The sequence below is a fragment of the Cryptotermes secundus genome, unplaced genomic scaffold (assembly GCF_002891405.2).
Source record: "Cryptotermes secundus unplaced genomic scaffold, Csec_1.0 scaffold253, whole genome shotgun sequence".
Classification (NCBI taxonomy): Eukaryota; Metazoa; Arthropoda; class Insecta; order Blattodea; family Kalotermitidae; genus Cryptotermes; species Cryptotermes secundus.
Genome location: NW_019721520.1, coordinates 324262 through 349615, shown reverse-complemented (window position 1 = coordinate 349615; position 25354 = coordinate 324262). Strand labels below are relative to the sequence as shown.

General features: G+C 40.2%; 1 protein-coding gene across 3 annotated transcripts in view; it reads left to right on the top strand.

Annotated features, from left to right (window-relative positions):
• Window positions 1-25354, top strand: part of LOC111875430 (hemicentin-2) — a 462602-nt gene that overhangs the window by 226054 nt on the left and 211194 nt on the right. For all 3 annotated transcript variants that reach the window (XR_004514196.1, XM_033755808.1, XM_033755807.1), the window contains 2 exons: window positions 8237-8626; window positions 9622-10023. Coding sequence is in view for 2 of the 3 variants with exons in the window: in XM_033755808.1 (XP_033611699.1) it covers window positions 8237-8626; window positions 9622-10023 (792 nt within the window). In the remaining variant the exon portion in view is untranslated. The remainder of the gene's footprint in view (window positions 1-8236; window positions 8627-9621; window positions 10024-25354) is intronic.

Sequence of the window (25354 nt, the reverse complement as noted above, 5' to 3'; positions counted from 1 at the left end):
AGAAAATATTTCGCATTTCCATTAACATATATGTTTAAGGAAAAATTGCTTCTTATTGTTACAAAACCCGACTCCGCAAGTAAAGAAATACTGCCTTATTTAAAGTTAAATATTTGTAGCTCACACTGTTATTATTACCACGTGTAGGTTAATAAACCTTTGGGCGTTTCCCTAATGCAACATATTCGGTACATAAGAAATCCTGGCTAATCGAGAATATTAATTTGTGGTTCCACCTTTAAAATAAAAAATAAAATTGTACAGCTCATTATAGGACAGGATAAATCTACCTGAAGTTCACTTAAGTTTATATTACGTGCAGCAAATGTCTATAATGAATATACCATTTAAATAAATAATCGTGACGATTATATTAAATTAATTCAGTGATAAGCGAATTATAAATAGGGCAGTATATGATCTAGTAATCATGGCTAGATACTTAATAAAATAATAAACTTGGCTTTCTGTAAGTATTAATAGAATTATAATTAATTCACTGAAAGCAATTTACCAACTTTTATTTACGTGTTCAAGCTAAAACTGAACCAAAATATAGACTGTATATATGTGTGTGTGTGTGTTGAAGAAAACTGCATAATGAGGAGCTTCATAACTTGTACTCTTCTCCAAGTATAATTAGAATGATCAAGTCAATGAGGATGAGGTGGGCAGGTCATGTAGCACGAATGGGTTAGACGAGGAATGCGTATAGGATATTGATGGGAAAGCCAGAAGGAAAGAGACCATTGGGAAGACCAAGGCGTAGGTGGGTGGACAATATTGGAATGGATCTTAGAGAGATAGGATGGGATGGTATGGATTGGATAGATCTCGCTCAGGATAGGGACCAGTGGAGGGCTCTTGTGAACACGGTAATGAACTTTCGGGTTCCATAAAATGCTGGGAAATTCTTGAGCAGCTGCAGAATTGGAGGCTCCTCCAGAAGGGGTCAGCTCCATGAGTAAGTACGTAAGTAAGTAAGTAAGTAAGTAAGTAAGTATGTGTGTGTGCGCGCTTGTTTGTGTCACTTAACCGTACAATCGTTGCATAATCTGAGGACACGGCAGAACAGTATATTTGACAATATGAGAGCAGGACCGCCATATTGCTGCTTATTATATACTGTAGCTATAGATAGGAGTAGTCACTCATAATAAAAATGTAGCATTTCTGTTTAAGAAGAACTGAGAAGGGGAGACATAGACTGTAGTACATATACAAAGAATTGTGCAGCGCCGGGCAAAGAAGATTGTAGCTATATCTACAAGCAAAAAGTCCACAACTTGAAGATTTCTCCCTTGTTAATATTCCGCACGCGATCTTATAGATACGTGGTTTGAATTCGCGATTTCTAGTTCGTCCTCCTTCTTCCGACTTCCCTCGCCGCCGATGGAGAGCCCCCTGGAGTCACATACACTTGGCCGTAGAAGGAGATTCCATAGCCCACCTATGACCTTTAACCGTAACCAATTTCCATATGGTTTAAGGTTACTTCTGTACAAGAAGCATGGTTTTAGCTAGCGGTATATTTGAGGAAGTTGGTAGTGGTGGGAGATGAATTGGTTTTGGGAAATCTTCGAAGGTTATACTCTATGTCTCCGAGGTTGGTTACACTGTACTTCTATATTCTCTTCTCTCTTTCACTGTAAACATCATTGTTCTTCCCTGTTCCTCTTTTTTTTTTCTACTCAGCGGAAATGTTACGGTTGTAATGTAATCAGAATTTATCCATCCTCCTATATTTCCCTTCAATATGTTACTGTTTGTGGTTCTTTCATCTTTCGGTCTCGAATGGTCTTTCGTATAATTTTCTTATATTTGGTTCTTTCCGTCTGTAGTGTTCGATACCCTACCCCCCGTTCTCTGTTTTCGTTTCTCATATACTTAAAATTCCCTTACCCTTTCTTCTTTTCAAATTGAAAATAACCATGTATCACTGACTGCTTGTGTTTCGTATGGAACATATCAGGGCTATTATAGAGTAATGAATCCAGGAATCATATTTGGACACGTTTAAAATCAGCAGTTCCTATAATAATATGCTGTAAACCTCATAACATTATTCCATCAAGTGCGAATATCAGAACTAGACATGAAAAGTCAGAAACGTGAGATGAAGTGTGAAATTCTACCTAATTTTTCTTCCAAAGAGTGTGAATTTCGAAATGTGTACAATTTACAGTCTCTTCATAATTTTACAAAAAGCATTTTTATCATCTGTCTGCCTCTCCATCATGTGGTCCCTATTAAATTTACTATCTAAATCTCATGTTAGTTCCATATCAAAATTATACTCATACTTTTGTTATCTTACTGAGCAGCCACGACCTTACCCCAGTATGAAACATAAAATGTAACCAACCGACTGCAAAGGAAATAGTTCACCTTGAGAACTTGTTATTAGCAGATTTTGTCAAGAATCTCCACGCCTTTCTCTGGTCCCAGAAGTTCCAGTACCATCCAGACCCACACTAGAGCCCACCACTGGTCAATTTCCTAATCCAGCCGAATCTAGTCCATTACTCGCATTGTATTTGCATCTTAGTTCCATTTTAATATTATCCTGACATATACTCCTACTCTTCCAGTTATTTTCATATCTTCACGTGTTCAAAAAATAATTGAGTACGCTTCTCTCATCCCTCCCATGCTTGCTGCATGTCTCGCCCATCTCACATTCCTTGAGTTAACTGCCCTAAAACACTCTAAATTTATTCGGAAAGTGCGGCATAAGAACTGGTAGCATTTATATCTTGCTTTCATTTACTTACGATTTATTAAACTACGATTATGATAGCTTTGATTATATACAGCCTAATGACAGGACGAGTGGCGAATATTCAGTTTGGAAGGACACGGAAGGAAGTGGCCGTGACCAGATTTGAGTACTAACCCGACACTTGCGTTCAGGGGCCGAGAATTGCAACGAAAAGCTTGTCAGGATAGTCGTTCTCGTAGCCGAGCCTTTAACTCGGGACCTCCTGAATACGAAACAGGAATTCCATCCACTTGACAGCAATATTCGTCATATCAACTCGAAGGTCTTGCATATTGCATGTTTCTTTCATGTATCATTTGATAAGTTGGTAATAGCATACTTTGTGTTAATGGTTACCCTTTGCTATCAGGCTCGTATCTATGGCTTGAGATATCTCCAGCATTTTAAACTCTTTGTATCATAGACAAAACGTAGCAGTAAGTATGCTTATCTTAACTGGGTATGATCTTTAGATAACATCTTTTCATCTTGAAGCAAGTTTAAACGAAAATGGTGAAGTCAAAGCTAAAACAATTTACACCTCAATTAAGTAACGCGGAGTTTTGTAAAAATATTTCATGACAGTAGATTTTCACAATTCCTAGATTCTACGTACTAGTGGTCAGTTGCTTTGTATTCCAGTAGTTTAGCAGATGGCCATGACTTAGCCCATGGGATTAGATGTCGGCTTCTTATCACGATGTTCTCTCCGAGTCCTCGGGCAGTTCACGTCAAGCTGTAGTGGGAAATTTGGTACTGGTTTCTGCCTGAGTTCTCTGTGTTTCCCCGTGCCAACAATAATGCCATGAACACGCCATATACATTTCAATAAGCTCTGAAACGTAGGGCAGTGTAGACTTCCCAGCAAATATTGGAGGTGTATTTCCTGACAATTGCATACACTGCTAATCACTTAGATTAACTGACAATAACAACAATACGCAATATTACACTAATTAATCAGTTTGGCAGTGTAAGGATTAGGATTTTATTTTCCGGAAGTTCCAGGTTCGAATCTCAGTCCAGGAATTCCTGACATGCTGAATAGTATTTTTATGATATTTATCGGTTCCTCCAGGTAAATGTTTGGGTATCATCTCAAATATATTATGAAATCTTGCGTCCAAGCCCATGTTTCATAATAATCCTCTCATTGCACATAATATTTGCAGTTTATTAAACGTCGTTATAAGCTATAAATTGGGAAACAATATTATCTAATCTAATAATGTACTACTAGCTAAAGTACACTTGTCCCAGCCGTGTGTTGTGTGCATTTTTCCCATTTACTTGTACCAGGTATTGTTAGTGAATCCTTCTATAAATCGGTGTTAAACATTTCCTGAAATTCGGAATTTAAATATATATCATTTTGTGCATTGTGAATAGATTTAGGCTTATTACTCTTTTGAAATTCGTCTTTCTACAAAATTGATGTGCTCAGCTTGTACGTAATTTCAGCACATCAAGAAGAATTACTGTATTAAAACCCATAGTTTTCACTACATATCAACAGTGGCAGCATTTCGTTTCAAAGAATTATATCTACAGTAAAATTAAATGCATAACTGCACAGGGGCTATATATTTCTTTATTGCTGGTGGGGTGGGACTAAGTCCCTTGTACTGCGGCCACTTCTGGCCTATTGTGCCAGCTCCAGATGAGAGGTGAGGGTGATTGTGGAGCAATTGATGGGATGAAGATTGGTAGGGGAAACCGAAGTACTCGTAGAAAACCTGCCCCACCGCCACTTTGTCCACCACAAGTCCCACTTGACCAGATCCGGGATCGAGCCCAGGCCGCCGCGGTGGGAAGCCAGCGACTAACCGCTTGAGCTATGGCGCGGCCCACAGGGATCATAAGATCACGTATTAAAATTTATTTCTCTTTTTGTAAACTGAGAAACTACATTCATTAAATGAAGTCCTTCTGATACTACATTGCACCTCTTTCTCTCGTTAACAAGTTTCAAGTTAAAGTGATATGTTACGTTAATTGTTGAGGTTATGGATAATGTTTCCGGCAAGATACCGTAGTGTGAATATTGAGAACCGGAATTTTGTAACATGGAACATCCCTAGTAACCTATGATATGGTGGCGAGCTCATATGTTACGAAGAGTATGATATTTCAATTTGAAATGACATGGAGTTTGGAGAGAAACCTACTTTTTGGAGGCACATACTGCCTTTATCTTCAGGGTCGAAGAGTAAGTCAAACAAGAAAGCAGCAGAAGGGGTCAGGAAGCTGAGTTCAATTCTGAAGGTGGAGGCAATAGATTCCTTCGAAACTTCGGTATCCAAACTACACGGTATTACAAGAAGACTATACTCTTCCTTGTCACCCGTGTGAGAACCTCACATCAGTCCAGTTCTTGTTGTACTTGGAAATGTTTGTGTAAGTTAAATTTGTCCCTGTACTTATATAATTAAGCACTACGCCATGAAGGCGGAAGGGAGCGAGTGGATGTATAGATCCTCATTTTCTTGACCTCGGCACTAGTTGGAGGTGAGTGGTCAGCTTCATGCCCTTGCCGCTTTACCTCCGTGTGAAAGAGCCCCCGGTAGCCATTGGATAGGAGGTGGGGTGGACCCCAGAGCCAGTCTGGACGACATGGAGAAGTGAAAATTCTTGCCCCCACCGGAACTCTAACTCAGACCTCTCTTTCTTCCAGCCCGTAGCCAGTCGCTATACCGATTGTGCTATGTGTAATGCAGAAAACAATGTTTTAACCGCACATTCTTACGTAGATGGAATAAGTCCAATCATCGCGGCGTCCCGCCTGTCGCGATCTCTGATGATCACAAGCGTACGTGTTAAACTCATACCAACACACCCCTCTCTCGAGACTCTGCACTTCTTATCCGGTTGCTCCCACTTGGAGCATAGAACAGCGGCGAAACGCTTCGTTTCACTTCAGTTTCTTAATCTCTTACGCAGTCGGTAGGGCTCCTTGGACGTGGGATCAGCCGGTCGCAAGACCGCTACCTAACACGAGCAGAATAAACATAAAGAGATATCCATGCCTCGAGTAGGTTTCGAAACCACGATCTCAGTGTTCGAATGGTCGAAACCATTTCATGCCTCAGACCGCGCGGCCACTGTGATCAGCAGAGTCCGTACTTCACGTCAAGATTGGCTTTGGGGAATACATAGCCCCGTAACCTGTATGAATATGTAAATCTGGCGACTACTCTCTGTGTGCCTCGGGTACGTATGCCTCACCTCAGCATTTCTACAGCGGAAACACGAAAAGTATTTTTGATGTTAAAAATCTCCGTGTATCAGTCGTCCCGATATAACAGTAGATCCGATATTTTAACTANGGGGGGGGGGGTTTATACGTTCAAACCCAGAAACCTCCCGGGACTGATACTTCAGCGGCAAGGAAGTAAGGGACTGAGTGAATTTGATTATTCTTTATTCTTCCTGTACGGATATTACAGTGCTAACCTTGACTTACAGCACTGAGATTTGAACCGTAGGATGATTTATTGCACGCATGCTAATATGCATGTATACAGGACCTGTGATCTGAGTTCTATAAATCTATTTCAATGAAAGTAAAAAATTTTATACTATTCAGGTGCTTGAAGAATATATTTTATACTGTTCATTACAGTGTCACTTGTATTAGTGACTGTAGAAGGGGTTTGTATTGGATGATTGAATTTATTAACATCTTGTACAATCAACTTGTACTTACAAGTAATGCAGCGCTATCGCTTATATACACAATTTACGGTTCACCGTTACGCATGCACTAGGATTATCAGTCTTCACTAGTCGTATCCTGGTAACGGAATTAAACAGCCTCACTGTGACTAAATCTTCTAATCACATGTTAAATCATCACAGGCTGACTTCTAATTCTTCTTCAACAGTTCTCATTCTCGTACTCTCTGTTGTAGTCCGTTGTACTCCACTTCTCTTGACTCTGCTCTTTCTTCAAACTGTCTCCCTTACATATTCCCGGCACTGACCACGCAACACAGAAAACACAGTTCCTTTATTATTGTATATGTGCATTACTAAGCAGTTGCCTAGCAAACAGTCTCGGTGCGGACCTCATAGAAAACACATTTTTTCTATTAGGGATGCGTGTTTAGGGCTCCGTTGCCTAACACTGGGCACTGCGCATACCACATAGAAAACGCTTCTTTCACGACATTTTATATTGTAGTGTTCGCGTATTTCAGGCATTGCCTAGAAATGTGTCTACATGTCACAGAAGATTTGTAATTTTGATATATTTTGTACTTCATCTTGTTTTATCTGTTCATATATTACCATCTTCTTGTTTCTTGCCGTATCTCTTCATGTACTATGTATTTTGCTTACTTCCTGCAACATCTCATCTATATTTTTTTCTTTCCATACGCTTTGCAACGCACGTCAGGATTGAGGTATGTTTACCGCTACACACAGAGACAAACATACACGCGTACTGCTATATGAAGGAGGATTACCGACTCGTAACGCAGGGAACGACACTGTCAAATATTCACACTATAGGAAGAACTGCTCCGTACGGCCTCACCTCCTCCCTCTTCCCGCCCTTGGTTTGCGGTCTGAATTTCAAATATGTCCCTCCATCCTTTCGTTCTGCTACTTTACGAGGTGCTTATTTCTAGAAACATCAGCATGCAGACTCACCGCTCCCTAGAGAGGGATCTCGTAAGGAAAGTGGAAATTTCAAACACTTTTTTTAGTGACGGCTGCTTGAAAAATAACGGTAGCTCGTCAAATTGTTACAGTAGCTCTTGGACTTGTCGTCTGTTCAGTCCCTTCTCTTACCAATTCCTCCGGCTATGCAGTGAAAACTGTGGTAAGAGATGATTTCTGCCAAAGAGCCTGTGCGGACGATGTCTCAACGATCTTATAATGCACCACACAGCTTTATCTATGAACCGTCGTTGTAGGAGAACATTCTCAGTTTAAAAACAAATGGAAGAGAACAGGGTGGCATTAACTCCTTCATTTCTATTGTTACGTATAAAGGATTTGCGTGACGAATAATTGTGGGTTCTAGATTTGACGATTGGATTCATTGGCATTTCTTTACAGCTACAGTTGATTATAACTGCTCACATTTTTAACTCCTTCCTAACGACTTCTGTTTGCTTAGTCGTTGCTTGGCAATACTTCAGCTATTGAATACTGAGATATACAACGTCAAAGTCACATTGCGACTGACGGCCAGTCAGTCAGTAAGTCTTGGTGTCGAGCCCCAGATATTTATTACTGTTTGACAGTGGCGCTGGGGCAGGTTTTCTCCGAGTATTTCGGTTTCCCCTGCCAATCTTCATTCCACCAATTGCTCCACAATCACCCTTACCTATCATCTGTGGCTGGTACATAGGCCAGAAGTAACCGCAGTACAAGGGACTTAGTCCCACCTCACTAGCAATAAAATAAGTAGATGATATGTGGGCACAGATGCAGTTGGTATTAATACGTGTTCTTGTGCCGCAGAAACGCCCCAGCCTCCAGAAGACTGCGTACTACGAAACCGCAGCAGCGGTGGGCTCGAGGTACGCTGTGTAGCTGGGTACGATGGCGACCTGACCCAGCACTTCATGCTAGAGATAAGTGAGTCGCCCATGCAGCCGGACGCAACACCCATCTCGCAGAGGCAAGGCGGACAGGCCACAATGAACGACCAGGGAACCCGGCAATCGGCTCCAGGACCACCCATATACAGAGTGTTCGGTGCGGAACCCGTGTTCGCCCTGAGCGCCCTAGAACCAGGGAGAGACTACGAGCTTGCTGTGTATGCCGTCAACGCAAAGGGGCGCAGTGAACCCCCAGTCATCATTCCAAGGGTCAGAGTGTCTACTTCCATGGAGAGGCTAACCAAAACTGGTAAGTTCTGTGGGTCACGGTTTTTTAAGCGTTCTTTGTACCAAATGCATAAGAGGAACACAGCTGTTTCGTAATCTTGCCGTGGGAGGAATGGGGTATTTAGGGATGAGAAATATTGTTTTAGCTTTAGATAGCTTCTTGTCACATTCTCTTCGCTACAGATTTCAGTGTCTTAAATGAGATAGAACTGGATTTATATTTATGTAATTTTAGTTTTTTGATGCGACTTAGTTTTGACGGTATTGTTTAAATATCCTACTATTTTTAACTATTCTTTTATATTGTAATTTAGATCCTGTAACTTCCTCTCTTTCATACGAAGTGTTGCAACACGTGTACATATATAAGTTCTCAATTACTCTGTGATTACGTTAGTTGAATGCTAATTAATTTTAAACAAAGAAGCATTTTGTTAGAAGGTGAAATGTTGTATTTTGTGATACGGTGCCACACGTGAGGCCCGACCGGCGTTCGTTGCTCTATTTTCTGGCAGAAGGCTGAACTGGGGACCCACCGAATGCGAAATATTCTACCATTTTATCGTGTATTGTGAATTCACAGCATAATTGAATATGTCAGACGTCTGAGGATTACAGTTTTATTGTTAAAATTTTATTTTCCAGAAAACAAAAAGAACGGAAGGCGATATTACCTTCCTCTTTCCTGTGATAAAATTCCCTCCTCCCCATAGAGAATATATTTTGTGTCGAACGGCCGTGGGGATCCGTTGTGCTGACCACGCGACACTCTCTATCCGCAAAAGTTGGAATTAACTTCGCCGAAAAGCGGCGGTGGCTCGGTCATATAGTCCGATGTGGACTACAGGCCGCGAAGCTTGTTTGTGGTTCTGTTTTAACTTTGAAGGTCAGACTTTTGCCGCTTTGAAATACAGTGCTCCAAAATATTTTCAGCCAACAGCAGTCACCTTCTGAATGCTATTTTTCTTCAGTTTATATGCAACAGATATTTGTACAAATTAGCCAAATCTCCAACAGATATCGACGAAGATGTCTCCGCTTCACAACATCCAATGGCCGTCGTATTAGGAGTCCTTGTCGCAGCAGCCGGCCTGATTCTGGTAGGCATTTTCATCACGGCGACGCTCGTTATCTGCAGACGACGCTCAGCGACGTCACAGCTGCAGCAAGACGAGAGGGACGCCATTAAACTTCGTCAGGAACAGCATCCTAACATCTACAGTGAGTCTACGGCGCCCGTAGATCCTGTAACAGTGTTTTCTGTCCCCAGCTACGTGCCACGTGGATGTTGTACTGACTCTGTGGCCAGAGTGAGGTTCAGGACGGAGTCCATCGATCTGCAAGAGAGGAGAAGTGTCTACCTGGATGGCGGAGAGGATAGTTTAGCTTTCAGCAAGAGAAAAAACAAATCCACAAATGGTAAGTTTGCGATTGTGTCATATAAATACAGCTGAGTGGATAGCCCTATATAGCTTGCGGCTCATTATCACTTACACGGTTACTGGTATAAATATTTCAGCAAATGCTCTTAACAGACCAAGTTTGAGCCGAATATTATTAAGATATTCCATCAGTGATTTCAGTTTACATGGTATATGATTTGAAGCCATTTTCTGAGTTAAAATTATAGACTTCAGACACAGATATCCGAAATTTTGAATAATGTTATTTCGCAAAAGCAGTGCATAATCTCGTCATTTTGGACGCTGCAAGACGCATGCGTTTGAGAAAGCGTCATAGGTATTCCTCTGTGTTTGAAACTCTCTTTGTCTTATAATATCAAATCCACGTATCTCTTGCTGACTTGAAAATATCAAACAATGGGACATCTTTACACGTAAAGGAGATGCTGTGTCATTTCTTTTTTACCTTTTCACGAAAAATAATTTTCTATACTCTTCATATAGCCTACAAGTTACAGTATTAATAGGCTAAATTTGTGCTATGTACTGCATGCAAAACATCATGAATCGTAGAATCTGATTGGACGTGGACCTCATTACTACGCACAATTCTTTCGTTAATCAAATAATGAAGTCATTTTTGTGTAATTACATTTGTTGATCAAAATAATTTTAATTTTTTTATTACATGCATAAATACTGTATTTTAATATTGGAAATATGAATAAACTTTACATTGGCATTATAATAAATATTTAATACACCATTATGCGGATAGTAGACGCTTTAGAAACTTAATATCCCGGCAATAAACATCTAATGCTGCTGTCCTAATTGAAAGAACTCAATATTTCACATGAAGTGTAATATTTTGAGTTTCTACTTCATTTTTCGGAAGATACCACGAGTAAAAATTGGATATCCACTGGTTTTAGAGTCGGACAGATTATATAGTTTACCCTACAAATCAGTTTTGCGTAATTAAGTAAATTAAGTCGATTTTTAAAAGTAGTAGCTTATGTATTTAAATTAAATACTACTAGTCTGTTTTAAACCGACATTTATCCCCAGTAACACGGGGCCTAGTACAAGCATTCTGGTGCCCTTACACAAGTACAAACAACAATAAAGAGAACAGAGTTGGAAGGGGCTGTTCTGTATGGCTTTTAGGATTGAGAGGAATACAGGATACGAATGTATAGCGCAGTTTTTAACTGGTGACATGCTGTAGGTGTGTGCATGCAGCTGACAATCACACTATTTGTATTCTGTGTGGACAGAAGCAAGCCACGCTTTCTGTAGCGTGTTCTGTGTGTAATGTATGAATATTGCTGCAGCAGGCGAGGACAGAGAGATACGTTGAAAAAGTGAACACGACATGGGATCCACGTTTGCTTATAGGAATAGGCTTTTCAGACTGGAATGACGGCCGGACCACGGTAACAAGTAGCGGGTCACTCATAAACACAGAAAACGTCTGCGTGCTGGTCCAGTTTGCCCATAAATGGATATACCTTTGTGAACAAACTATATTTTATTATTAGATTTACTTAATTACATATTCGTCACCTCCTCACGCTGGTTCATCGCTCGCAGCTTTCTTATACCATGAAGATGGGGGCGATACGTTCTTCCGAAACGTCGGTTAACACAAGATCTACACGGCGACATATTCGTCCACAAAACTATAGTCCCTAGTCACATGTTGCTCGTAGCATGGGTATCTTACAATTTTTGGACATGTGGACAAATGTCGGTTTGTAGAATGAACTCAGCACGCTTGTGGCAGATGCATACAGTCATGTTCCAGTTGTTTAAGTTCATTGCTTATTGCATTTACTAAAATGTATCCACCAGTGTGTTGATAAATTATGAGAAACGATTATTGCATCGGGACTGAGAACTCCAACAATGAGATTGGAGTACGTTTCTACATACTAAAACAACGAAACTAGTGTACATACTTAAGCAGATTACTTAAGATCACACTGAAGCCACTTCAGAGGAAGGAATCTCCTCAAATTTCGTTTCGCCACCACTTTTATCACAATATTTCTGTCCGTAGGATCCTGAAGGACACATTCTCTCTGTCAAAACAACGGTATTCAGAAGACATAGATATCATACTATTTTCTCATTTGATTAATTTTGCGATTTTAACAACGCTTTGCAATTCCATGGTCAGAGTAGTGAGGAATGTCAAGGGTTATGTAAAAGACGAATAGGAAAGGACACAACGATTATGTTTCGGGAGGAACAATGGTAGATTTTGATCATTTTCACATGCCCTTATGACGGATTTAAATTTAATTACTCTGGTATGCGCAGTTTAGCTTATGACGTAAGTTTTGACAGCCGCAATTTGTGTGATCGTTATGTTTGGCCTCAGTGCACCCAGATGAACTCATGAGTATGTGTGTGTGTGTGTGCGCACGTGCGACGTCCGGCCGCCACCCTAGTGGAAGTTCATAGATTGGCACCAATGAATCATACAGACCTTAATCGCCATTTTGAAGAAGAAATGACCTGGAAACCAAACGCCAATCATAAACAGATGCTACTGTCAGAAATATGGTCATTTGTAAATTAACGATTAAAGTGTATGAAAGTTATTGATTTTCCGACATGGTGAAAAGTAACCCTTCTTTTTTCTTCTCGAGCCTAATTTGATAACTACCTGTCCTAAAAATTAATGAAAGCAAAAAATTCCTTTCAGTAAATACAATACATACATAGCTGATCGGTCTAAGACATGTGCTGTCTTCGCTCGCTTGGAATCCGGGATCGTGGGTTCGAATCCCACTCAGGGCATGGCTATTTAGATTGTGTGTTTGCGTCTTTCTGTTTGTGTACAGATAGAGGCCTTGCGACGAGCTGATCACCCGCCCAAGGAGTCCTGCCGAATGTGTATGATCTAGAAAAACCGAATTGAACGGAGAAGTTCATGGAGATAGGCCTAGGCCCACTGGGGTTGTAGTGCCAAGGAAAAAAATACATACATAAATACATAGAACGTAGATTAAGAATGGCCATTAACGTTAATACAAGGGAAGACTACTGTACTGAGATACATATTTTAATTTTACCAATATAATATTTACAACGTTAAACTTTGCCTTCTTGCAGCTGTATATTTTAGCTATTGTATATAATAACATTTTTAATGCTTAATTCATTAAAACAAATTTATATTGAGAGGCCCTGTGAGCCTATGGAAATATAGTACCCGGAAATTGTGATGGCTTTGAGTGGTTTTATGGAATGGTTTCGAGAAAGGAAAGGTCACAATCATGGGCCGGGATAGCTCAGTCGGTATAGCGACTGGCTACGGGATGGACCGCCGAGGGGTCGGAGTTCAAGTCCCGGTAAGGGTAATACGAGTATGGTAGCGATAGAATTGAAAATGGGGATTGCATTAATAACAATATTTTTTTAAATCGCTCCACATATATATATATATTATTCACATAATAAACATAAGAAAACGGAAGTGTTACATAAATTATGAATTGTTCACCAGTCCCTCAGCTCGCGACAAGGAAGCCGAATATACCTCCTACACTTACTGTTATATATACAGTTCATTCTGGAACCTAAGTCAGAAGACGTGGCAGGGTGAGTTTATAACTGTATTTGTACTATTAACCGAACACTGTGAGGATGATGAACTCTAGGAGGATGGGGCGGGGGGACATGTAGCATGCGTGTTATAAAACGATATATCTCACGAAAAGAGGCTATCTGGAAGATCTAGGGATAGATAAAAGGATGATATTAATATGAATCATTAAGTTAATAGTAGGATGTGATGTGTGGACTGAATTCATATGCCTGAAGTCCACTAGCGGGCCCTAATAAACACGGTAATGAGCTTTTGAATTACGCAAAAGATGGATAATTTATTGATCAGCTAAGCGACTAGAAGCTCTTAAAACTGACTCTGGTACTTTGAGTAATTAAAGAATTTACTCGAAGAATGCTAATGTGATAATTATGACGAAGAAGAATACAGTTGTCAGTATAGACTACATGTTACTCAGATTCTCTTGCGTAAGATGTTGTGAACGAGTGTCCTGAAGATTCTTTGCTTCTCTGGATACAAGAGTAACACCTTAATATGAAAATCAATCGAGAGGTCGGAGCTGAATATCGACCTGTCTCATACCCGTATTTATGAAACAGTAAACACGATAAATCAGTTGAAGCTGCTTTGTAAACCACACTGAGCTAGCTAACATACAAACGTACAGGTGCACTTTGGGGAACAAGCAAACGCCAGAGTGACGGCGTCGGCGCCTCTCCTACTTCGTTATAATATAGGCAGTAACAGTGAGGCAGCTGCGCGCACATGTGCGAACGTAGAGAGGGAGAGTTGGGGGGGGGGCTGCTAGTGAAAAATAAATGACCCGATATTTTAATGTGAAATGCCTAGCTGCCGGCATCATGCAGTATAATACAGAAATTCCCTAAACAGTACATCCATTCTAGCAGTATCGTCATGACTTGATAGGCATAGACCACTTTAAAGCGAAAGTTTCAGCTCCTAAGCTCGGTAACTGTCAATTATACTTCGTAATGTGAGTTACAGTGGTATGGTCTAAACACAAGATTTTTGCCATTTTATAAGCCTCTTGTGAAAATGAGACAGTTGCGTATTAACTCTGTTTGTAATAGAGTTAAGTTGGTTTCCCATAATATTTGGTTATAAAATTTGCTTTGAGTAAAATTTGGTCAAAAGAATCGTTATAAATTTAAACTTTCTCGGGTTTGATAAACTTAAAACTACTTCGAATTAAAGTCCCAGATCGAATAATCGCATTCTGTGCAAGAAACTCATTATCAAATCTCATTTTAGTCAGGTTTTATGAAACTGTAGAATACAATGCAGTATGAAGAACTATGATACCACCATGCATTCATTCCATTCATCACGATCAGGAAGGGTATATAGAAAGAGACAGAAGTAGAAAGAGGAATGACAGACGGAAGGGGAAAGAGGAAAAAATGAAGAAATGAAAGAGAAAAACGTTAGGGCACGAAACAAAATATGAAGTGGGAAATGAAGCAGAAAAGTATGAACGAAAACTTACGAATAAATGCAAAATAAATGACAAATAAATAATCAAAGAAAATGGAGTATATAAACGCATAATTAGTTATGTAGATATAAAAATGGGCATGAAAATATAAATACTTTTTAACTATTTGTAAATTTAGTATTTAAACTTTCGCGCTTGTTACTATGTCTGACAATTAGTGGACTGTGCTGCCACCTTTTCGGATATCTCTCGAATTAATTCTACAAACAGAAACGCAACGAAACTTGTTTCAGCCAAGTTTATCCGCTAACTCGTGTTGTTTATGAAGTTAGAAATATATGTCTTTCGTGAGTAGGCTAAATAGGTCGCCCTGGTGATATGGAGTCATAGGAAGATACTGTGGAGTGTGTATTGACGAGTGATATTTTCTTAGTGTGGAAATTGTGAAACGTGCAGTTCAAAACAAAGCAGCGTTTAAAGTTGTGATACTGTGTTAGTTCTGGAAGTTCTACAGAATATGGTGATAATGAGGATCTTACAGCATCATAACACTAGGTAAGAGAAATGAAAACACCATTACTTGTTGATGTGTTAAGAAACATTTAAACTGCTCCACATTTCAGTGTGATACTGATTATAAATTTATGCTACTTGTATCTCCACAAAAATCATTAGAGTGATTCAGCTAAGAGAATGAGGTGATCGGGGTATGTAGCACACAGTGGCAGTCTTGATATGAAAACCTGAAAGGAAGAAACCACACAGAGTATATGGATATAGACGGAAGGATAATATTAAAATGTATTTTAGTCGATGTGGACGATATGGCACAGGTGCATTATAGCCTGTCATGCTGTACTCGTATATAATTGCTCTATTTATGAAGAATTTCTAGGCCCTTTATAGATTACAGGGTTCCCTATTACACCAGCCCCAACAGGCCCCCAGTTGGCTATGTAATGAGCAAGAAATATATATCTTGCTCATTACATAGCCAACTGGGGGCCTGTTGGGGCTGGTGTAATATGGAACCCTGTAATCTATAAAGGGCCTAGAAATTCTTCATAAATAGAGCAATTATTAACTTTGTAAGAAGGGCTGTGCTTAGTGGACTTAGATTATTATAGCATTAAATTTTGTACTCATTTAATCCTGTCTTGATTGAATAGGCCTAGGTTTTTGCTTTCTGCACATGCATTGGGTTTACATTTTGATCTTCACTGGGTCAAAAATGAATCACCTGTTCAATAAGTGTAGATACTGAGTGGGTTAGTATAGCAGTAACTCTCTGGGCTAGTATTCAGAATATAATCTTGGCCATGACTCCTCCTACCTTGACCGAAATTTTTGGCAATTTTCTTAAATTTTCCCCGGCAAATTCCGGGACGGAGACTGCTTCCATCCAAATCCTCTGCAATTCTTCAGTCAACCTATTATTCAAGTGTTTATAGTCCAGATACTGCATGTAAAGTAAACAAAAAATTAATATGTGTGTGTGTGATAAGTAATTAGTTACAAAGTGTCTGATAGTTTCTAATTTGTAACGTTTTAAGGGGACGGAGGGGAGGGTGAGAAAATGTCTGATAAATTGCAGAAGGAAATTAAGGCTATATTTGGAACTGGAGAATGCTGCTGGCATTTATGATAAATGTAGTCTTGCATTTCTAAGTTCAGATAGCTGCTTCATGTGACTGTGATGCCATTAATTTTAGTGCAGTATTCTAGCTCGTGAAGGCATTTATATTTCCTCATAAAGTAGGCATATTGAAAAGTTAACTCACTCCTGGAGACGAAGGGCCTTCTGGAGGATGTGATGAAATGAGGGTGCTATTTTATGACAGAAGAATATTTCAGAAATAATCTAAAAAATAAATCAGAGGAGTGAAAAAATTTGTTCACACCCTGAGTTACATATTCCAAATTCTGTTAAAGGCTGAAAAGGTATTTTAAATTTGCTTCTTCTCAATTTTATGTTTTTAATTTTTCGTTCCAATCCTTGTATTGCATGACATAACTACACCTTCTCAGGTTCTGTATGTCTGTTCTCCTCCGCTTAAAATCTTTATGCTTTCCATACTAATAATGAGCTGCTCTTGTTATGTTGATTGAACAACCAGATGACATTTTGAAAATTATTGAATTCTAATAATAATTAATTTCTTTATTTCTGTTCTTACTGAGTACATCAGAGACCAGTTATAATTATGTGCGAGGAAAGAAGGAAGAAACACAGACAAGTGCACACAAGCAAAAGACAGAACATGGAAACTTGTACTGTCAGATATAAGAAAAATTCATTAAGTGCAGTCACGCCATGCGGTGATAAAATATTCTTGTTGAATGCAATTAATAATTTAAATTAAGAAGGTAACATTACGGACTCTGCTTAAGAAAAACAATTTTTGATCCAATTAGAAGTGACGTTCTTACCAGCAACATTAGCAGCAGTAACAGATTCTAAACGAAGCTTTAGGTTTATAGACCGCTGTTCTTCAAATTTCTAATGATCAGTATAACATGAAGGAAGACTTCATACCACACTTTCATGGTCGAAAGTTTTATACTGTTAGGGGTTCGATTCTCGACAGAAGCAGAAATTATTTTCTCCGCACGGTACAGACCGTCTCTGGGGACCATCTAGCCCACCAGCCACGGGTTCCAGGGGTTTCTTGGCCGTGACTACTCACATCAGTCTAGTGCACCGGTTAAAGGTGCGAGGAGCTATACCTCAACCACCCATGCACTTCTTCATGTCATTCTGCTCAACGAATTTGAGGAACAATTTTGCCTTGCTTCACATTTTATGCAGTACATCCGCCTGTTCGAAGTACGCTTTAAACAGAACTAAAATAGAGAAAATAGGTTTCATTAAAATTATGTTATTTGTAGAACAATAAAAGTAATATTTAAATTAAAATCCCTGCTTTAAGCATCAGTTTAATTCTGTAGCTATGTGGTTTCAGAACTAGAAGTTTTAAACCCCTTTACATGTATGTTATTCTCGTACAGTTACAATTACAGATGATCAGAGATCTTCACGGCAGTTCATCCTGTTTTGGGGTGGTGGCGTCATAGAGAAGTGGAATGCACTGCCCACGTTTCAGGGGCCCTTACTGTCTCATTCTTCAGCGCGGCATCGCTCCAAATAAATATGAACATTATGGCCCGAGTTCGAGCCCAGGTCAGGTCATGTGAGATTTGTGGTGGGCAAAGTGACATTAGGCCGGTCACGGTAGCCGAGCGGTCTAAGGCATGCACTGTCTTCGCTCGCTTGGAATCCGGGATCGTAGGTTCGAATCCCACTCAGGGCATGGATGTTTTTGTGCGTCTTTCTGTGTTTGTGTACAGGTAGAGGCCTTGCGACGAGCTGATCACCCGCCCAAGGAGTCCTACCGTATGTGTAAGATTTAGAAAAACCGAAGTTCATAGAGGTAGGCCTAGGCCCACTGGGGCTGTAGTGCCAAGGAAAAAGATAAAGTGACATTAGGGCAGGTTTTATCCTAGCACTTCGGTTTCTCCAGCCAATTCTCATTCCACCGACTGCTCCACATTCATCATCATCATCCGGGGCTGGTGCAATAGGCCAGTTAGTGGCCAACGTACCAAGTGAACTCAGTCTCACCCCACCCAAAGAAAAAGAACTAACCGAGCAATGACTGGATATCAGGCACACACTACTGTATGGATGTATTACTATTTGCAATTTTCTGCTGAAAGCCTACCCCCTAAGGTTTTGAGTAGAGAAATAAGCAGTCATTGCTTAGGCATTGATCTACTTCTCCAAACTGCTTTGAACACCAATGTAGCCGAAATGTCTTCCGTGATGTAAGGCAACTGAACGAACAGCTCTTATGAAGTGATCTCACTGAAGATATACATACAGAAAGCAGTTTACTGTTAGATGATCAACCATATGCACTGTCAGTATGTACGTTTTCTGTATTGTGGGCTGTGGTAATCATGTGCTAGATTTGATACAACAAAATCAGTGAAACAGAAGCTTTCTCCAGAAGCTAGCAGTCGCTTAGTTAGACAATAAATTTGAAGCTTCTAACGGAACTAGAATATACATTATCATTCATGAAAGAACTCTCCGCTGTGTCGTATCCTGAGCTAAAAAATCCGGTACACATTTTGAAGGCCAACTTCTTTAAGACACTTCCACCAATGCCTAGATCTCCCAAATGATCTCGTCCTCCCATATTTTCCGGCTAAAATTTTATATGCATTTCTCATCACTTCCATACGTGCTACATGCCAAAATGACCCCATCCTCCTTGATGTGAACGTCATAATAACATGTTTTGAAGAGTAAAGTAAAGCTACCCATGTGCTTAATTAATTAAGCACTACACAATGAAGGCGTCTGGGGTAGTGCGTGTATTTTTTCCCCCCTTGGCACTACAGCCCCAGTGGACCTAGGCCTACCTCCATGAACTTCTCCGTTCACTTCGGTTTTTCTAGATCTTACACATTCGGTAGGACTCCTTGGGCGGGTGATCAGCTCGTCGCAAGGCCTCTACCTGTACACACACAAACTAAACATTCATGCCCTGAGTGGGATTCCAACCCATGATCCCGGTTTCCAGGCGAGCGAAGACAGTACATGCCGTAGTGGGTGTATACCTCCACATTTTCTTGACCTCGGCACTAGATGGAGGTGAGTGATCAGCTTCATACCCCGCCAACTTTACCCCCACGGAAGGAGCCCCCGGAATCCATTTGATACGAGGCTGATCGGAAATTTAAAGTCCAGTATGCAATATTCCCCAGCCTCCTGTTACGACCTCTAGCCCCACGTATGCTGTTCAGCACCCCATTCTCGAATACCCCCAATCTATGCTCCTCCTCTAAGCTCAGAGACTAGGTTCATGCCTTCATTACCAGAGATACAGGACAACAATTCGTATTGTATACTTGCAGTTTCCACAAGGGTGTATTCTCGGTCGGATGTGTCCGAAACATGTAACATATATTTTTGTTCACACTGTTCGAGCTGTTTTGCAAGTGGCACATAGAACACACAAACTGTTTGGGTGTCAACAATGTAATCAAAACAAAGAAAACAAACAAACTCCGTGTCCTGTAGTCCGCAAGCGAACTATACCGACCGAGCGACCACCGCTTGTGGCTGAAGTTAGTGCCAACTTTTGCGGGTAGAAGGTGTCACGTGGTCAGCGCAACGGATCTCCACGGCCGTTAATCTAGGTTTTCTAGACCGGAGCCGCCATTTCCTTGAAATAGCTCCCCAATTATCTTCACGAGGCTGAGTGAACCCATTTGCAGGCCCACTACTTCTCAGAAAATGTGGTAACGCCGGGAATCGAAGCCGGGACCTGTGGATATGTAGGCAGAAACTCTGACCACTAGACCACAGAGGCGGTCGTCAAACAGATAATCAGTCGCATGAAACGACCGGACTGTGTATTGTCTCCTGTCTGCCTTCAGCCTGCAGGCTGTTACCGGTGTCGGGATGCGCCTTATGATATCAGCGTGAGGAATGCTATCGTGGCAGGAATCCAGACGATGACACTCCGCTACGGGAAAACTGCTTGCTTGCAACTACCGATCTTTGAGGAGGATCCTTATAGGGTAATAACTCGCAATTCGATTTGTCCAGTTTGGAAGGCACGGACAATGCGGATAATATTTTTCCTTGCACTGAGATAATCAGGAGCCTGGTTAGCGCAGTCGGTATAGCGACTAGCTACGGGCTGGACAAGCGAGGTGTCGGAGTTCGAGTCCCGGTACGGTCAAAAATTTTCTCTTTTCCACGTCCAGGCCGACTCATGGGCCCACCTAGCCTCCTATCCAATGGGTACCGGGGTCTCTTTCACCGGGCGTAAAGCGGTCGGGGCGTGAAGATGACCACTCACTACCAACTAGTGCCAAGATCAAGAAAATGTGGATCTATATATCCACTCCCCCATACGCCTTCATGGCGTAGTGCTTAATTAGTTAAGCATCGGGATAACTTTACCTTATACCTTATACAAATATGTTAATAATATTTTATTTTAAATAATTTATTTCTGAAAGCAATACATGTTGATTTATGGGGAGTTTTCTAAGGAATTCTTGACCGAACTTATTTCCACAGCTAGCATATGACGATATTCTTGTGATGATTGGCTAGGTAACATGGGAAAGGGGCTGTACCAAAAATTTGACGTTTCTTTTAAAGCTTGAATTTTATGAACATAGGCTTTTAAACTCACAGATAGTATGCAGATTGTGTGTAAAATACAGGCATGAGAAACAATAATTCTCTAATTCTGAATTTGGAATGGGATAGAGGGCCTAATCCGTCAAAGTATAAGAGGAAATGATAATTATACACGGATAATGTGCCGTTTGGCACACAGAGTATTAGGTGGGAGGGGGGTGTTAGTTGGGGATACGGGAGGTGAGAGGGTGGGCCGCGGGCAGCTACGTTGAACGTGAGCTGTTCAAGAGTATTGATCCCAGTTCCAACAATTATATATAAATCCGTCCTAACCAGTATTCGAAGCGTGTATCTTCAGTACTGAAATGAGATGTACTACCGCTAAACTAACTTTGTGCATCCTACTCTCACATCCAATGCCATACGACATGTTCTTTTTCTTGNCTGGGACTATTCTGACTTCCAACTAATGTACTCCGTTGTACTCCTTCAATTCTGTTTTGATTTACGACTGACTGTGCCCTCTTTAAACTCCTCGGCACGGATCCCACGTAAAACTCCGTCTTCTGTTTTCAAGAATGCATGTTTATTTGTCCGTTACACACCAATGCATCCATTGGTGTGTAACGGACAAATAAACATGCATTCTTGAAAACAGAAGACGGAGTTTTACGTGGGATCCGTGCCGAGGAGTTTAAAGAGGGCACAGTCAGTCGTAAATCAAAACAGAATTGAAGGAGTACAACGGAGTACATTAGTTGGAAGTCAGAATAGTCCCAGTGGAGTGTCTACTCGGAAGAAGCTGACAGTGTGTCAGATAGTGATTTGTGAATTGTTGTAAACAATTTTATAAAGGTCCAATAAATTATATCATCAAATCCAAAACCTATCTTATAAGTCACATAAACCTAACACTTGACAATATTTAGTTCTGTTGCTCAATGACACAAGACATCTTTATTCTTGCAGTTCACCACTCGATGCGTTTTGTGCTGATGGCATAAAATAGGCCTACAGTTACGCTTTAGGTATAAAACTTGAGCTATTAATACTATAAGCTGCCAGCAGCTGAAAAACTGTCCTGCTTACTCTTATACGCCGTGCACCCTTAGCCATCTTTACCCTCTGTGGTAGTAGCACTATAGCTGACTACGATGACCTGTTCTCTTCTCTTTCAATATGATTAAGATTTTAATATGCTTTTACAAGTCCGTGTTTTGTACCTTCGACGATTAATTATTCGAGGAAATTACCACCAAAATACTACCAAACCAAGTAAGACATTACCTCGTTATGATTCGTTTGGCTCTGGTGAGCTTCTGTTGACACGGTAATGAAACTTCCGAGTTCCGTAAATGGCGGAATTTGTTGGGTAGTTGAGCCACTGTTAGCTTCTTAGGTAGGAATCTGATAGATCATGTTGCCCCAAGCGGCAATGCTTTCTGACTTGTATTCGAAAGTTATCGAGTTCGGTTTTCAGCCTGGACACCCACTATCCTGAATGATGTTTTTCTTAGTTTTCCTCAGTCCATCCAGGCACGTTTTGGGATAGTTCCCAAAATTTAGCCAACAAAACATCCTTTAGTATCCACTCAGTTTCATTATCCACTAATGGTTTTACCTCTTGTCACTAGAGTTCTGAGCTTCTGACAGCTTCGTTATACAAATTGCAAAATATAAAATTGTAACTAAGAAGGACCTTACGCCGCGTCATAGCTCAAGCGGTTAGTCGCTGGCTTCCCACCGCGGCGGCCCGGGTTCGATCCCGGATCTGGTCAAGTGGGATTTGTGGTGGACAGAGTGAGGCTGGGGCGTCTTTTCTCCGAGTACTTCGCTTTCCCCTGCCAATCTTCATTCCATCAAATTCTCCATCATCATAATTACCCCGTGCAGGCTACAATAGGCCAATTAGTGGCCGCCGTGCCGAGTGGACCCAGTTGGACTTCACCCCCCACTAAGCGAATTAAAAGAAATTAAAAAGAAGAACCTTTTTTGATGAGGTTAGATCCTTAATTCCGTGTTCCAGTGGGACAATATGTAATCCTGTGGTTCTGTGCAAGGTAACTTTACAGTACTAGGCAAAGCTAGCATATTAAGATAAATATAGTCTTACTACTATCTATAGAATTCTGTGAATATTTTAAATATAAGATTCTCGTCTGCATTGTAATTACGGGCTGAAATTGGTGTTAACCTTAACGATGAAGAAGATGATATCATATGTACCTTCTTGTAAGGTATTTCTTTTCAGATTTGGCAACGTAATGCAGAATGAGATTCTCCTGAGTAAAATAGAACTAGCTCGGTTCCTGTAGGTATTCACATAATGAAAAGGTAAATAGTCATATACCAATTTCAGTTGTGTTTCACAGAGGAACATTTCAATTACTCAGCGTGTCCTTTCGCGTGTAACACAGCATTTGTTTCAGAGTGCTCTAGTTCGTTTATATAACGTCAGTTTTCGTGTGCAAACAATGCACGAGTTGCGACTGGAACGGCATTCAGGTTCAACATGTTGCTGCACATACTTATATGTCAAAATCAGCGAAACGATGGGATGATATTGCTAGAGAGAGACGCGGTTTGTAATATTTTGTGTAATGCAGCAGTGCTTTAGTTTGTCACATTAGAATTATATCTGATTACAGCTGACAGTTTCGTTCATATAGTCACTGGCGTACTGCAAATAACGTAGTTAATTTTTTTTAGCTCTAAAATGCGGTCAACAGTTTGCTCGTCAGATATGGCGACGTCCCTTTGCTGAAAGCCAGGGAGATTATCATGTCATTCCACTGCATCAATTGCGATCTCATGGCCTCATGTCCAGTGATTGTTCTGAATATCGAAGTATGCGATACTTATTCTGCGATTATCACTGTGTTTGAAATTGTAATTGCTATCCAGAATTTAATTATATAGATCCGTCTTAGATTAATTGGCCTTTATTGACAGATTGACTTAGTTTCTATACCCGTACCAATATTCTACGTATATTTGTTTCTTTTTCGTCATTTCATTAAACATACCGTTTCCATCTTGAAATCTTTGATTTTTGGGCGAGAAAAATAAATACTGACGTTCTTTTAATCTCTTGCTCTCAAGTTCGTATTTATTTGGATTTAACTTCAAAATAGTCTTATCATTAGATTTTAAAATTAATATAAACTTATTCTGTTACCTCAGAACTGGATTATAGGCCTGTGAGATATCGCGCTGAAATGAAACGTCTCATTAAATAATCGAGTTTGCTTACATTCCATTGTTAAATGAGGAAAATGATGTATTGTTTAAAACGCACAACGATAACTATCCCACGAATGCATAAGCGTCAGCGTATGTCATGAAACGAGATGTGCCTTTAAAGTGCCAGTAAGTCATACGTCTAAGAACCAAATTGACAGAAACACCATTAGTGTTAAGTGTACCAAATGAAGGTAACCTTCGTAAACTTATCTGTAATAGCGTCTAATGTATCGTTATTTCTAGCCATGGCATAACTGTAAGCAATGTTAACGTCGCGTTAATACGTTGACAATTAAAAACAATCAGTAATTGAAGGCAAAAGATTATTCCCACAGAAGGAGAGAACCTTTTCAGAACATTAAATTTTAAACTTGTGTCAAATGAATGATCAATTTCTAAAGCTACGAGTCAATAAATGATACAAGAATAATATAAAATTGTTCCAAATTGCTCATATTAAAGTGTTAGGTCTAGAAAACTCTTCATTAATGTTTCATTCATTAAGTAAAACACATTTCGTGGAACGTGACAGTTTTATTGTCAACATTTGTGCTGGTTATAATTTGTCAAAATATGGGGCATAGTATTCACTTATAACTCTGAATATACATATTTTTATTCAAATTGGTACTATCTCAAGCTACAGCGAAATGTAAAATTCCTTGACGAAGAGAGTTTTTTTTTTCATTGGCACTATAGCCCCAGTGGGCCTAGGCCTACCTCCATGAACTTCTTCGTTCACTTCGGTTTTTCTAGATCTTAAACATTCGGTAGGACTCCTTTGGCGGGTGATCAGCTCGTTGCAAGGCCTCTACCTGTGCACAAACACAGAAAAACGCGCACACATACAAACTAAACATCCATGCCCTGAGTGGGATTCGAACCCACGATCCTGGCTT